This window comes from Quercus suber, unplaced genomic scaffold (genome assembly GCF_002906115.3).
Source record: "Quercus suber isolate HL8 unplaced genomic scaffold, Cork oak 2.0 scaffold_76, whole genome shotgun sequence".
Taxonomy (NCBI): domain Eukaryota; kingdom Viridiplantae; phylum Streptophyta; class Magnoliopsida; order Fagales; family Fagaceae; genus Quercus; species Quercus suber.
The window spans coordinates 360,292-377,035 of record NW_027069541.1 but is presented as its reverse complement, the minus strand read 5'-3'; the positions used below and the strand labels follow the sequence as shown (position 1 = coordinate 377,035).

The window sequence follows — 16,744 nt, the reverse complement described above, 5'->3', positions numbered from 1 at the left end:
TTCTTTTTTTTTTTTTTTTTTTTTTTTTTTTTTTTTTTTTTTTTTTGCTTATGTAGCTAATAGAAATATGAGTTGGCATACTTTTAATGAAGTAGCAACATTTTTTAGTTAAAAAATCTTAAACGTCTCTCCTGTACATTTACCCCTCTCTGTCTCTTCGTTACCTTTCGTTCTCTCTATCTCTCTGTAACTTCTAGTGAAATCCATGTCAGATCTTCGGAGACCACAAAACAATTAAGGAGGTTCGCAAACTAGATCTCTGTACATTGGAGCGCAGCCAATTCTAACAACCAATATAGTCCTACATACATGCAATACTTGGAACAGATTTCTTGCCGTGAACATTTAAAATTAAATTTCTAGAGCAAACTTGTTCTCATGTGGTTGAATGGGCATTGAGTTATAGGGGAACTGGATTTGATCCAATTCGTACCTTGTACATATTATTGGGAACCTTTAACATGGACGTCGGACGAGGTGAGGTCCCGATTTTTCCCTTAATTGGTGTTCACCATTGCCTTTTGTTATCACCAAAAACTTTTTCTCCACCTCGTGCATCTATAGATCTTGTCCCCTATATGTCTTGTACTTTGTAGTTTATTCAATTTGCAAACAAAATGAAAGTTTCTTTGCTTTGTCTTTTCTGGGTCTTTGAGTTTGAAGATTCAGGCCAAGTTCATGGAGACTGCCATAATCGGATAGTGTGAAGTTGACGTATGGATGTTGGCAACGACGATTGGATCTAACCAATGTGGGAGAATTACAGAAAACATGAAATGTGTTTTGGTTCAATAGTAATTGCCAAGTTGGCTTTGTACTTGTTTATAAGGCAATTTTTGACATGGCTTATTTTTATTGTGCCATCTCATACATATTGCAGGAAATGCATGTTAAGCAATTGCATAAAGTCTGTTGTCCTAAATAATGTTGCCACATCATTAAAAATATGTCAACTCATTTTTCGGTTAGACACATAAGCAAAAAAATACTAAAGAAAGTTAGTGGAGTGACCAATTGTGTTTAGTTTTGAGATTTTAGAAACCAATAATGTTCAATTAAAATTTCAAGAACTAAAAATACTCAGTAAATAAACTTCAGATACCAATAATGTAGTTTTGCCTAAATAACAAGATTTATACTAAGAATTGTAGCTCTTATGTGGCGTTTGGTACAAGGTAATGTTTTAAGATTCCTAGGAATGTTTAAAGATTCCCATGTTTGGTTGCAAATCATGCTAGGGAATCAGATGTCAGGGGAATTTGGATTCCTCCCTTAAACCCCTCTCAGTGGGAATGTGGATTCCTTTTAAAACAGGTGAGAATCCAGATTCCCAAGCTTAAAGGAAATTATATGTTTTATAAATTGACAATTTTAACCCTTTTTTTAAAATGACTTGGTAGTTCACATTCAAATCTAAGGATAAAATTGAAAAAATAAATAATTCATTTAAGATTCCTGGAAATAAACCAAACATAGGAATAGCTACATTTTTAAGAATGTGATTCTTAAGAATCACATTCCTAAAAATCTGAATGCCAGAAGTAATGTGAATTCTCCTGTACCAAACGTTACATTAGAGTTTTTTTTTTTTTTTTGGGTGAGAAACTTTAAAAAAGTTAAGTGAATACTGACAGTTTACTTTACCTCTACTCTGTCAAAAGACTAAAAACGTGAAAGTGTCACATATGATACAACCCCCCATCAACAAACAAAAAAAAAAAAAGGTGTCACACAACAAGATGAATGACACAAGTAAAAACTACTTTTAGACACTCAAAGATTAGCCACAAAAAAAATAAACTTTACTAAATCGAATTCAAACAAACGTGAACGTCGGTCAAACCGACTCAATCTTGAATCGAAGTTGCGGAACAGACTTATACCGCACGTTCACAACGGAGATATAGATCGACGCCACGACAACGACGGCGGCGGCAAGTTGAGGCTGATTCGTTGTTGCTACCTAAGGCTATGGCTCACCACTCAAACTCCTCTGCTCAGGTCTTCGACGGCGTCGAAGGGATCACTGATCGGAGTTCCACTTGCACGGCTGCAACGGCGGCGTAAGCACAACTTTTTTTTAAAAAAATATATATTCAGATTTCTGTATTTTGTTTTTATATGGATTTTGGAGGATATAATTAAGACACCTGATATATTTAGGAGTCCTGATTTAGAAAGGAAACGATAATTTTATTTTTTATTTATTTATTATTTTTTTGTGATATTGCAAATTTTAAAAAAAATTATTTTTTTGTGTATTTGGATTTTGGAGTGGTTATGACTTATGAGCAAAATAATTAGGCTAATCTTTTTTTTAACTTACTTTAATCTAGCCTTGCTCTCAACATCCTTTTTTTTTTTTTTAAATCTTGCTACCTAATATTTAATATTTGGGTAAAGCTTAGTACCATTGACCAGTTACATAGGACAAATCTGGGTCCAACGTCCTGTTGTATTGCCATGATGACACTTTTAACCACATATCGCTTAATCATGCAGCATCACCTCAAGCCAAGTTTTACTCAAAATTCGGTGCCGGTGAGTAAGTGGTTCTTAATTTTTCAGATTATTTTTGAATTACTATTATTAAGGAATTTTTTGAAAAGCCAAGGGACAACCCTGGCCAGTGGCCACCTAGCTTGGTCTGTAATTGAGAAGTTTAAGATAAGTATATAGGTTTGGTCCAAATTTTGTCATTATTACACGATATTTTGACCAGTTACATAGGACAAATCTGGGTCCAACGTCCTGTTGTATTGCCATGATGACACTTTTAACCACATATCGCTTAATCATGCAGCATCACCTCAAGCCAAGTTTTACTCAAAATTCGGTGCCGGTGAGTAAGTGGTTCTTAATTTTTCAGATTATTTTTGAATTACTATTATTAAGGAATTTTTTGAAAAGCCAAGGGACAACCCTGGCCAGTGGCCACCTAGCTTGGTCTGTAATTGAGAAGTTTAAGATAAGTATATAGGTTTGGTCCAAATTTTGTCATTATTACACGATATGGTATGGGGACTTTATGACTACTGAACTAGTCATGCTACTCATGCTTGAATAGTCCAACAGGAGCGTCACTTCCAATACTCAAACTCTACTAATCTATTAAAGAAATAAGAACAAAAGTCTTCTATCTCAAACTGAGGAGCAAGAGCTCTTGTTTTCACCGTCTTCATCTCGCTTAATCATGCACTACTCTCAGCAATGGATTGTCATGGGCATAATAATATGTGCATCTTTTGTACACATCTTTGTCCCTGTGGAACCTTATCCCATAGCTGATAAAATCACAAGTCTGCCGGGGCAACCTCAAGTCAGTTTCCAACAATTTTCCGGATACATCACCGTCGATGAAAAGCAACAGAGAGCTCTTTTCTACTACTTTGTTGAAGCTGAAGGGCAGCCAGCTTCAAAGCCACTTGTTCTCTGGCTAAATGGAGGTAAAATTACGTTGATTTTTGATTTGTCACCTAGCTCACAGAATGAACTCTTTAACTCTAATTAGTTTTCCATTTGCTGAATGTAAAATTTCCGAGTTTGATATACAAAACTATGTGAACATGTGCTTCTTCTCTTTCCGTAGGGCCTGGTTGTTCATCTTTTGGAGCAGGAGCTTTCCTTGAGCATGGCCCCTTTAAAGTGAAGGGAGACAATCTGGTCAGGAATGAGTACAACTGGAATAAAGGTATTCTAATTTTTTCCAAGTCCGTGAGTACTCTTGTTTATCTTGTATCGTTTCCTTTTCAACTGCCTATGATTAATGATTTACTTTGTTTATTGGTGCATTTGACTATTTCTAGACCAAATCTGATTATTTATTTTTATTTATCCGGGATTAAAAACAAACCTGATTTACTTTGTTTATATAGCTGTTATTTACTTCTTAAGTTAACCTTTGTTACAGAAGCAAATATGCTGTACCTGGAATCACCGGCAGGAGTTGGTTTCTCTTACTCTGCTAATAAATCATTCTACACCTATGTGAACGATGAGATAACAGGTTTATATTCTTTGGCCTTATTTCTTATCGTCAAAGGCATGTAACAAACAAACTTTTTCCTACTGAGTTCATTTGAAATTACTTTTGTTGAGTTTTATGCAAATAGATTGTGCAGATATCATCTTTCTGCCAATGATTTTAAAGATAAAATACAGATGTGACAACTGTGATTTCGGAACAAACATAAACAAAAGAAATTGACATAAATCACAACTTACATTCAAATATCAGTGCCTTTTATATGTGTAATTTTTTCCAAGAAAATTACTATAAGGATGTTTAAATATCCAATCATTTTATATATGGACATTTTGAAACTGATGACATGTCTGCTTTTGTTAAGCACGAGAAAATCTTATATTTCTGCAGCGCTGGTTTGCCAAATATCCAGAATACCGAGACAAAGATTTTTTTATCACAGGAGAGAGCTATGCAGGTAAATTTTCCATTTTAAACTAAGACCATCAGTTCTGGTGCAAACAGCTGTAAGATTTTGTGTTGATGCCCATATACACGTTGCTTAGAGAAAGTCTAATAGAGAGCATGGACTAGAATACAATATTATGGTCTACATTACATAGATAAGGTATTAAAAATATAAATATGCAAGATTTAATTCAGTATGAGGAATAGGAATTCTTATAGTAGTCTAGTTTTCCCAAAAAAAAAAAAAAAAAAGAATCATCCTCCTACAAATCCAGGTGTATTATAGTTGTTCATTTTATTGATACAACATTAAAGCCTTGTACCTGTTTCTGTAATAGGTCACTACGTGCCCCAACTTGCCCAGCTCATTATTCAGTCCAATGTGAAGATCAATTTGAAGGGAATAGCTGTGAGTAGAACATGAAATTTTTACTTTTGGAAAAACATATAATAAAAAAAATTCTCATGTCAAATAATCTTGACTAAGCAGAATTTTATTAATTTGTACTATTGCAGGTAGGGAATGCTCTTCTTGATTATTACACTTTTATCACCTCACCTGGCGAGTACTATTGGTCTCATGGCTTGATATCTGATGCCGATTATCAACTTTTCACTAAAGTATGCAATGGTTCTGAGATTAGGAGTAGTATAAACAGAGAAGTCAGTACTGCTTGTTATAATGCAGCTGAAGAACTCTACGCAAAACTTGCCCTTACATCCGGGATTGATCTATACGGTGTCATTAGTGATGTGTGTCTATCACCTGTTAAGTCACAAATTGACAAGCTACATGAACCCCTCTTGTCCAGAATTCAAAATTTGTCATCTCTCCATTCAAAACTAGAGGCTCTTAGTCAACAGGTGAAGTTTACACACCATTGGGAACGCTTATATTGTGATATGTCTTTATCATTTTTTTTGTAGTTAAAACTCAGCCTTTTCTTCCTGTAGATTTCAATTGATTATTACCTTTTCTTCCTTATGCTTACAGCAACTTAAAGTGAAGGAACTGATCTGTGGAGAAGGCATCACACAAAAATATTTTAACAGGAAAGATGTGCAGAAGGCTCTCCATGCCCAGCTTCTCGGAGTCCAGCAATGGACTTTATGCAGCGAGTAATAATATGCACTAATAATCATAGTAATTATTTCACTTTAGTCTAGGTAGAGGTTGGCCTTAATGTGTTGATAAGTGTCTTCCGTCCAAAGCCAAATGTGGCGATTTTGAGTATGAGAATCAATCTCTCCAAAAATAAAAATAAGACTAAGACTACTTACCAATCTCCCATTCCAAATCCGGCAAAACTGTAAGTTTTGACGACTGGGTATAACCAATGTAAGCATCTCAAAGATAATGAAATGAAATTAATCACAATTTCATGGTTCTTTTCAAAACTAGTCCTGATAGTGGTACAAAGAAATGTAGTATACATTTTGTTTCTATAAATAAGTAATTCCTTCCTCTTGTTGACATTGGAATTGTTTGGGTTCCTTATTTTGCCTTTTCAATTTCAGAGTTCTACATTATGATTCTGGAAACCGAAAGATACTAACAATTGGTGTTGTGGGCTCACTTGTCAAGACTGGCATCCAAGCCTTGGTTTACAGGTATGGTAATAAACTCTTTACAAAGCTTTTTACTATTTTACTTCCTATCCTTTTATCACATTTGTAGAAGAAAGAAAGGGTTTTGCTTACAATCTAGTTTATTTTGATGTAATATGACAGTGGAGATCAAGATGCAACAATCCCATTTACGGGGTCTCGGACACTGGTAAATGAGTTGGCAAAGGAGTTGGGTCTGAAAACAACTGTGCCATACAGAGCATGGTTTGAGGGAGAACAGGTCAATATGCTCATATGGTTGTGTTGAATGGTTCGTGCCAAATGGTATTGTCTTTTCTGATTTATTTTTCACTGCAGGTAGGTGGATGGACACAAGTTTATGGTAACAATCAGTTATCTTTTGCCAGCATAAGAGGAGCTTCACACACAGCTCCATCGACGCAACCAGCGAGATCATTTTCACTGTTTAAGGCATTTCTCTCAGGAAAGCCACTGCCAAACGCATGAACTTATCAAAATCATGAATAAAATAAGAATGTGCTTGTATTATTAATCTGCGCGTCATTTATTTGAATAGCAAAGGCATGTATTCATGAAATTGCATTAAATAAATATGTATGCACTTGTGTTATTAATCTGAAAATATTCCAACTGTGCCATTTGTATTTATGTCTGGTGGACTTTGCTTGGATTGAATTTCATATAGCATACATTGAAGGACCAAAGCCATATCTTCAGAACAACAAATATTAGTCTTCAAAACAGATGCTTTCCGGAAAATCTGAGAGCACCAAGCAAGAAGAAAAAAAAAATCTCATTAAAATTTAAAATTCAAAAATTGCAAAGCTAATGAAACAAACAAGGATGACTTCATTCAATTACTAATTTAGCCTCTGAACTATTACAAAAATAGCGTGAATTCGGAATTTCATAATACTTTTAACACCTTAGGTGGAGTATAAAATAAGAATAAAGCTAGAGGTACAAACAATTTTACAAAAAAATTTACAAACTGCTGATGTGGTGAGTAATTATTGGTAAATGAAAAAATGATATTAATGGGCGGCTTAGATGAAAACCAATAAAAGATTGGTCACGTCAATATTTTGTAAAAATATTGTAAAATAGTTTGTAGATATAGTATTACTCATAAAATAATACTTTCATAATACTTTGACATCCTAGGTGGAGTCCAATTAAGACCTTACTATAAAATAATGGTACAACATTTAATCCAAAAATTTAAACTTATGAATGTGAGCTTAAGAATATTATGGGTGCATTGTTTAGGGGACAAATATAGATATAATCTTAGTTTCTTTTATCCCATAGATTTTCACATATTTCACCTCGACACTGTGTTAAACTTATGCCTCTTCATTGAAAACGATTTTTATTTTTTTAGCATATAATGTGGCTAGAATGATCCCCTTAACCTCAATGAGTAATCTTCAGAAGTAGCCTAAAACGTATCTTCAGAGGGCTGGCCTAACATATTTTAATGTTAGAAGGGTTCGAAATGTGAAAGTCCACTTTAGATTGGACAATTCAAAGTAGAGGTAATATCTTGGGCCTTACAAATGAGGGCTCGCTGAATACATTTTTTCTGGTAGAAGTGTTCGAAGAGGATTTTTTTTTTTTTTTATAATTTAGAAGAACTGAAGTCCACTTAAGTTCAGGCAATTCAAAGTTACACGTGTAATAAGTTTAAGTAATGTTATACTACTGAAACATTATTCATTAAATTAATATTTTAAAATTTTCACCGTTAAATTACATGTTCTTTATGTTCTTAGTATACATGTCAAATTTTGTACCAATCAAGTGTCAATAATGTCATCTACCAAATATTTAAATTTTAAGTTTTATATAGTAAAACTATGCATAAAAGATGAATCATAGATCAATTAGTAAATAACATCTGCTTAATGCAAAATTTGGCATGTGCGTTAAAAAGATAGAGAATATAAAATCCAACAATGAGATTTTCAAAATATTAATCCAATAAAATTTTATTAAATTGTGTAACATTGCTTATACTCTCTCTCTCTCTCTCTCTCTCTCTCTTCATACACACACACACACACATATATATATATATATATATAATTTTTCCACATATCTGGTCCTACCTATATACATTGCTACGACAGAGTTCTTTCCAACCAAATCATTTAGACTTCATTTCTTAAAGCAAAATATAAATAATAATTAAGGTTTCATTTGATTGGGGATGGAAAAGTAGGCAATAGAAAATGGTTTGATTGGGGTCATGTCTTACAAAACAATTTTTTTTTTTTTTTTTGAGTGTTGGGGGGGGGGGGGGGATGTATTTCATTGCGACCCAGTCCATTGCAACCCAACACCGTGACGCAATTAATTTATCGAGTCCGAACACCATGACCATGCCACCGGGGAGAGAGAGAGAGGTTAAATGTGCTATAGCATGTTGTATATTTAGATCTTACTCTATTAAGTTTGTAAAAAAATTTACACTTTGGCTCTCTAAGTATGGTTTTTTTTTTTTTTTTTTTCCTTTCAAGAATGCTCTATCTTATGTGTCGGTACTTTTAGGGGATGGAGAAACTTTATACATTAAAAAAATAAAAATAAATCCAATCAAATTGTGAGGGACACACAAACAAATCCCAAGTAAGGGCTCAATTTACTGATTGGGGCCATATGTCTTACAAAAGAAAGTTTTATTATTTGGAGTAAATTACAAAGTACACTCCTAAAACTTGGCTTTGTTTAAATTTTACACCCCATAATTTCAAAATTTTGATTTTATACCCTAATGTTTGGTTTCGTAAACAATTCCCACCCCGGTTACTTTTTGTAGTTAAGTGGCACATAGGACTGCTGACGATTTTTTTTTTTTTTTTTTTCCTGCCAAATCAGCCTTTAAACCCCTTTTAAAATTTTCAAGAACTGGCTTCTCCAAACGACCCCGTTTCACCCAAAATAAAAACACAAAACCCATAACCTAGCTCCCTAGCACGTACAAATCAATCATGAAACCAACTCCACCATCGACGGCTTCAAATCAAGTCTAAGGTGATGACCACGCCAACAGTGAGCTGCTATTCCAGCTCAGTTTTTCTCTCTTTTTGGAATTGGTTTACTTGAGCCTTCATTATAGTTTTTGTTGCTGAAAAGATTTGGATTTTGGGGGGTTTTTGTTGCTGGATGAACGGGATGATTGGGTTTTTGTTGTGTATTATAGGGCTACATGAAATCCCAAAGGAAATTTCTAATACTGATGCCAAGAAGATAGTCATGAATTTCCAGTTATTTAAATATTGATGATGAAATAGTTACTGATTACATTTTACTTGACAAGAATTAGAAGTGAAGTTACTAACAAGGTGGTTTGTTTCAGCCTCAAGACTAGGATGATAAGGAAGATGGTGTGTGGACACTTCACCTCCGTGCAGAAAATTAAAAACCCCAACTACCAGGGGAAGTGGAAGGCACCATTAATTGATTATTATTATTATTATTATTATTATTATTTTGAGAAAGGCACCATTGATTGATATATAAATCTACAAATTGCATAATGTAATATCAATAATTTTTAAGTTTTATGATGTGCCGTGACCCCCCATTAGTTTGTTGCTGTTACTGGTATTCTGTAATACGTAGTTTTTTTTTTTTTTGGATGAAATACTTAGTGGTTTTGTTATTAAGCAGATTTCAAGGATGATCTAGACCTATACCTCTTCCCCAAATTGAAGTAGTTTGGCAGAAGAAACGTTGTCGTTTGAAGAAGCCAGCTCTTGGATTTTTTGAGAGTGGTTTAAGGGCTGATTTGGCCAAAAAAGAAGAAGAAGAAGAAGAAGAAGAAGACAAGTCAGCAATTCTATGTGTCATTTAACAACAAAAACTAACCACAAGAGGGGGAGGGGGGGGGGGATTTGCTATTGGAACCAACTTCGGGGTATAAAATCAAATTTTTGAAACGTTATGGTGTAAAATCCAAATAACCCAAAACTTTAAGGGTGTATTTTGCAATTTACTCTATTATTTATTATGGTAAATTGTAAATTACACCTCTAAAGTTTGAGGTTGCTTAGATTTTACACCCCAAATTGCAAAATACACCCTAGTTTGGCTCCATTAGCAATTCACCCTCCATGATTAGTTTCTGCTGTTAAGTAACATGTGCATACTGACATGTTTTATTTTTATCAAATCAGTCCCAAAACTACGTTATTTCAATGAAAAATAAAGGCTTAGTTGGCACTATCCAAACGGTGCCCGTTTTGGCTAAAGAGAAACTAAAAAAAAAACAAATAATAAATAAAAAATAAAAAAATTAGTCAAATTGTGAGGGACACATAAACGAATCACAAGTGGGGGGCTCAATTTACTGATTGGGGGCCATATGTCTTACAAAAGAAAGTTTTATTATTTATTAGGATAAATTACAAATTACACTCTTAAAGTTTGGGATTGCTTAGATTTTACACCCCAAATTGTAAATTACACCTTGAAGTTTGGTTCCTTTAGCAATTCACTCTCCACGGTTAGTTTCTGCTGTTAAGTAACACGTGCATGCTAGTGTGTTTTATTTTTGCCAAACCAGTCCCAAAACTACATTATTTCAACGAAAAATAAATGCTTACCTGGCACTATCCAAACAGTACTACTTTGCCTAAAGAAATATTGTCTTGAATTTTCTTTTTGTGTTTTAGCTTCGGGCAAAATGGTACCGTTTGGATAATGCCAAGTAAGCTTTTATTTTTCATTGAAACGACGTAGTTTTGGGGCTGATTTGACAAAAATAAAACACATCAAAATGCATATATGTCACTTAATAGCAGAAATTAACCATGGGGGATAAATGGCTAACGAAACCAAATTACAAGATGTAAAACCAAAGTTCTGAAACTTTGGAGTGTAAAATCCAAACAACTCTAAGCTTTAAGGATGTATTTTGCAATTTACCCTATTTATTATTATTCAGTCTTTCAAAACAAAGTTGGTGTCTCACTTTTACCAATTAAAAATATGATTTTTTTTTTTGGGACGTGGTGGGTCATGGCCCTCCTTGTATTGTCCTTAGTTCTACCCCTAAATATATGATAACACTACTTAATCCAAAAACTTAAACTTATAGGTTTGGTCCAATTCTATGTTATATAAACTAATCACTCTTATCATTATTACACAATGTGGGTACTCACTACTTTTTTTTTTTTCTTTTTTCTTTTTCCTTTTTTGGATAATAAGAAATCTTTGTTGATCTCAAGAAAAATAAGAAGTGGCTTCAATTGAAGCAGAACTATGTCCTACCATAAAGCATTAACAAAAAACGAACAACAACATCACATGTTACATTGTCATTAAAATAAATAAAAATTAAAAAAAAAAAAAAAAATCGTATGTTACATAAAGACACTGCTTCACTACCACGCGAATAGTTCAAAAATAGCAACACCTCCAACTCTAGATCTATTTAAGAATAAGCACCTTCAAGGTCTTCTATCTGAAACTAAAGAGCACTTGTTCTCACTGTCTTCATCTCGCTCAATCATGCAGTCCCAGAGATGGATTGTCATGGGCATAATATGTGCCACTTTCATTCACATTCTTATGCCAGTGGAACCTTTTCCCATAGCTGATAAAATCACGAGTCTGTCAGGGCAACCACAAGTCAGTTTCCAACAATTTGCAGGATACATCACAGTTGATGAAAAGCAAAACAGAGCTCTTTTCTATTACTTTGTTGAAGCTGAATCACAGCTAGCTTCAAAGCCTCTTGTTCTCTGGCTAAATGGAGGTACAATTACAGTATCTACTTGAATTATATCACCAAGGTCACTGAATGAACTCTTAATTAACTCAAATTTGTTTTCCTGAATTTTCTATTTCTGAGTTTGATATACAAAAACAAAACTATGTTTGACATTTTACTTCGTTTCGATGTGTGTACGTGTGCTTCTTCTCTTTTGGTAGGGCCTGGTTGTTCATCTGTTGGAGCAGGAGCTTTGCTTGAGCATGGGCCCTTTAAAGTGAGGGGAGACAATCTGGTCAGGAATGAGTACAACTGGAATAAAGGTTTTCCAATTGAGGCTAAGTCCATGACCAGTACTCTTGTTTATCTTGTATCATTTCCTTTTTAATTGGCAATGATTAATGTTTTACTTTGTTTATAGGTGCGTTTGACTATTTACATGCAGACCAAATATGCTAATTTATTTTTACTTATCTGGGATAAATGACAAACCAGATTTAAGTGAATATATAGCCATTGTTTACCTCTTAAGTTAACCTTCGTTACAGAAGCAAATGTGTTGTATTTGGAGTCACCGGCAGGAGTTGGTTTCTCTTACTCGGCTAATAAATCATTCTACACCTATGTGAACGATGAGATAACAGGTATATGTTGTTTGGCCTTATTTCCTATTATTTAAAAACACACCAATCAGTCAAACTTTTTCATATTGAATTGATTTTAAGTACTTTTGTTGTAATATCCATAATGAATACCATACGTTAATAGTTTTTTCACATACCTTCTCTTTGCTGACGGTTTTTCTTAGATTATTTAGACCCATATACACTCATATTTGTTTTAACTTAAATCAATTAACCAAGTTGTTACTTAGGTTGATTTTTCAAATCTAGATTAAACTCAATCAATCATATTACTTAGTGCGGAAAAGTAAAGAAGACAATATTATGATGACCTAGAAAAATCAATGAAATCATCTAGTTTTAAGGTAAAAAACTTGGAGAGGATTTAGCCTTAACTATCCTCAAGGCAACAAATTCATTATGATAGAATGGAAGTTCTACAATAGATTTTTCTCCCTAAAATCTAAAGCTACCTCTTGTAGTACTTACTCACACGACTACTTTTTACTCTGAATCCACAAACTCTTCTATCTAAATTTGCTAAATACAAACATTCACGTTTGTGACTCTGAGATCTCACTCAAAGTTTTAAATCGTCAGTTATGTATGATCTTGTTGTAACAACTTCAAATCTATTGGTTCTAATAATACGTAGATGAAATTCCGGTAATGACTTTGAAAGAAGAAGACACAATATCTTTTAGATCTCAAAAGAGCATCTCCAAAATCTCTTCAAAACGCGCCTTAAGGTTTCCTTTAAATATTAGGAGAATTAGATTTGAAACCTAGCATGTTGGGCTTTAATTAAAATTCTACAGATCCGTGTCTCGATCGATCAAACCTGTTCTCTCAATCAGTCAAACCTGGCATTTTTCAAATTTCAAAACCAGTAGCTTCATTTTTCTTGTATTCTGACTTGCAGCACCTTGAGTATTATCTAATAAACCTATAGACTTAGAACCTAACAGTTTAAAGATAAAATAAAATACAAATGTGACAACCGTGATTTGAGAACAAAGAAAACAAAACGCAATTTACATAAATTACAACTTAAATTCAAAAATCAATATCCTTTATATGTGGAATTTTTTTTCCAGGCATTACAAGGATGTTTATATAACCAATCATTTTATATATGGAGATTTTGAAACTGACTACGTGTCTACTTTTGTTAAGCACGAGACAATCTTATATTTCTGCAACGCTGGTTTGCCAAATATCCAGAATACCGAGGAAAAGATTTTTTTATCGCAGGAGAGAGTTATGCAGGTAATTTTTCCATTTTAGATGATTACCATTGTTTTTAGTGCAAACAGCCGTAAGGTTTTGTGTTCATGCACATTCAAGTACAACCGTAACCGAGAGATCAGATAGAGAGCATGGACTAGAATACAATATTATGGTCTACATTACATAGATAAGATATATATATATATATATATATGAAGACTCAAGGCAATATGGTGAATAGAAATTCTTTTATAGTATAGTTTTCAAAAACTAGAATCATCCCCCCTACAAATTTAGGTAGTATTATAGTTGTTCATTTAATTAATAAATCACTCGCACACATAGATTTCTTTTAAAACTCATGAATCCTATTTTTGTAACAGGTCACTATGTGCCCCAACTTGCCCAGCTAATTATTCAATCCAATTTGAAGATCAATTTGAAGGGGATAGCTGTGAGTAGAACATGGAATATTATTTCTGAAATAAATTTAAGAAAAAAAAAATTCCCATGTCAAATAATATTGACTTATCAAAATTTTATTAATATGTACTATTTCGCAGGTAGGGAATGCTCTTCTGGATTTCACCATTGATTTCAACTCGCGAGACGAGTATTACTGGTCTCATGGATTGATATAAGATGACGATTATCAATTTCACACTAACTCTTGTAATGGTTCATCCGAGATCATAAGAAAATACATGAACCAAGAAGCTGATACTAAATGTCTTGTTGTATATGTCCTAGTCAATCAACAACTTACTAACACCATCGACCGATACGATGTCACCGGTGACGTTTGTCTATCACCTGTTAAGTCACAAATGGACATGCTATATGAGCCCCTTTTATCTAAATTTCAAACTTCGTTACCTCTCCATTCAAAACCAAAGGCTCTCAACCGGCAGGTAAACTTTTTGCACGCCCCTGTCAAAACTCTTATATATTGTGACTAGTTTTTATCACATTTTTATATTTTAAAATGGGTCAAACTCAGATTCCATTCCTTTAAGTGCTATACATTAGATAATTGTCCTTAGAAAGGACAATTCAATATGTGTTTTATTGGTCACTGTAACTGTACGTCTGTCTTTAATTTGACAGCATACAGCATTTAAAAAATTGAATCTAAATTTTTCCTTTAAAACGCAACATTTTCTTCAGTTTATTTATTTATTTATTATTTTGAGAAACAAACACACGCATGAGAGAGGAAAAAAAGGTTCTAATACAAACGTGCATCAAAACTTCATTTAAAAGTTATGGAAACTTTTGCAACATTTTCAGATTTCAGTTGATCGTTGCTTTATTCATCTTCCCTCTACTTACAGGAAGCTGATAAGAAGGAACTTGTCTGTGGAGAAGGTATCACAGAAAAGTATTTAAACAGGAAAGACGTGCAGAAGGCTCTCCATGCCCAACTCGTTGGAATTAAGGAATGGGGTCTCTGCCGAAAGTAATAATATTCAGTGTTTTTTTTTTTTTTTTTTAATAAGTCTTAGTAATTATTTGCATCTTTAATCACAATACCATGGGGCTTTCCAAACAAAAGTCCCGGTAGTGGTGCAAAGAAATAAAGAATTTGTTTTGTTTTAATACATTATAATCCCTCCTCTTGCTAACATTGGAATTGTTGGGGTTCTTTGTTTTACTCTTTTAGCTCCGATTTTCTACAATATGATGAAAAAAATAGAGAGATATCTATAATTGGTGTCATAGTCTCACTTGTGAAGTCTGGCATCCGAGTCTTCATTTACCGGTATGGTAATAATGTAAGATAAACTCTTTAAGCTCTTATGCTATTTAATTACTTCGTATGTATCACAATTTGGAAGAAGACAGAAAAGGGGTCCTGCTTATTATTTAGTTGATTTTGATGTAATTTGATAGTGGAGATCAAGATGCAGCAATCCCATTTATCGGGTCTCGGACACTAGTAAATCAATTAGCAAAGGAGATGCGTCTGAAAACAACTGTGCCATACAGAGCATGGTTCGAGGGAAAACAGGTAGATACGCTCATATAGTTTTCTGTTGAATGGTTCGTGCTAAATGGTATTCATTTTCCCTTATTTATTTTTCACTGCAGGTTGGTGGATGGACACAAGTATATGGTAAAACCCAGCTATCTTTTGCCAGCATAAGAGGAGCTTCACACACAGCTCCGTCAACGCAACCAGCGAGATCATTTTCACTGTTTAAGGCATTTCTCGCTGGAAAACCACTGCCAAATGCTTGAACTTATCCAAATCATGAATAAAATAAGAATGTACTGATATTATTGATCTGCTAAAATTTGTATTTGACTAGGAAGGCATGTATTGGTGCAATTGCTTTAAATAAGAATTTACTAGTATTATTAATCTGAAATTATTCTCAGAACTGTGCGGTTTGCATTTAAGATTTTAAGTCATGTGGACATTATTGAATTTTATACAAGCTCCGAAGGTTCATCAATGGAGGAATCTAAACACATTGAGAGAGAAAGAGATTGAACAATACGAAACTTGTGAAAAAGAATTCATGTGTATAAACTTACCATACTCTGTTCTTTATATAGTGAGAACAGAGGCAAGAAAAGAAAAACAGAAAAATAACCAACTAACTATCCAAGACAAGATGTACACGTGTAATAAACTTGTAACTAACTCACTTATCTATTTACTGTAAATGACGGTCGTTTCATGACTAATTATGCTATGCTACTGCTATGCTTTTGTAGTTTACTTCTATATATACAAAACTACAAGTAACAGATACAAACACTATACAGTCTACAATTACTCAATATCTCAATAGACTTCTTCCTTGAAGTGAAATTAACATACAATGCAGTGAAGGCCAAGAGCAATGTCTTTAGAACAATAATATTCGTTCTACAATGTAATCTTCAGAAAATTAATATGCTTTCTGGAAAATCTTACAGCACCTAGCGAAAAAAAGAAAGCTCTAACATTTGCAGGGTATGGGAGAGGCGATAATAGGCAACCATAACCCCAATTTTGTTTGGAGATGTTGATTCCCAGATTTGATCTCTATTTGAAACTCTAAATATTGGTTTATGTTCATGTTTTGCTCGTTTCATGAAACAAAAATGAAAAAGATCCCCTTTATTTGAAATGAATCCATTCCATGATTCAGATTA

The 16,744-nt window shown here is 33.7% G+C and overlaps 1 protein-coding gene and 1 pseudogene across 1 annotated transcript; both read left to right on the top strand.

Moving 5' to 3' along the window:
- Window positions 1-2,723: 2,723 nt before the first annotated feature.
- LOC112001017 (serine carboxypeptidase-like 46) lies at window positions 2,724-6,670 on the top strand. The gene is made up of 10 exons (XM_024033182.2): window positions 2,724-3,446; window positions 3,590-3,691; window positions 3,911-4,006; window positions 4,350-4,442; window positions 4,771-4,841; window positions 4,949-5,296; window positions 5,427-5,551; window positions 5,951-6,043; window positions 6,164-6,281; window positions 6,359-6,670. The coding sequence occupies exons 1-10, from the start codon at window positions 3,194-3,196 to the stop codon at window positions 6,506-6,508; spliced, it is 1,449 nt and encodes a 482-aa protein (XP_023888950.1). The 5' UTR covers window positions 2,724-3,193; the 3' UTR covers window positions 6,509-6,670.
- Window positions 6,671-11,499: 4,829 nt separating this feature from the next.
- LOC112001026 (serine carboxypeptidase-like 46) lies at window positions 11,500-15,969 on the top strand (annotated as a pseudogene).
- Window positions 15,970-16,744: the final 775 nt, after the last annotated feature.

What these genes read in the sequence shown, in the direction of transcription:
- LOC112001017 (XM_024033182.2), top strand. Translation starts at nt 3,194, where the DNA reads ATGCACTACTCTCAGCAATGGATTGTCATGGGCATAATAATATGTGCA. An exon ending in CACAGGAGAGAGCTATGCAG is followed by an intron (nt 4,443 to 4,770) that starts GTAAATTTTCCA and finishes TTTCTGTAATAG; the next exon opens with GTCACTACGTGCCCCAACTT. An exon ending in ATCCAAGCCTTGGTTTACAG is followed by an intron (nt 6,044 to 6,163) that starts GTATGGTAATAA and finishes GTAATATGACAG; the next exon opens with TGGAGATCAAGATGCAACAA.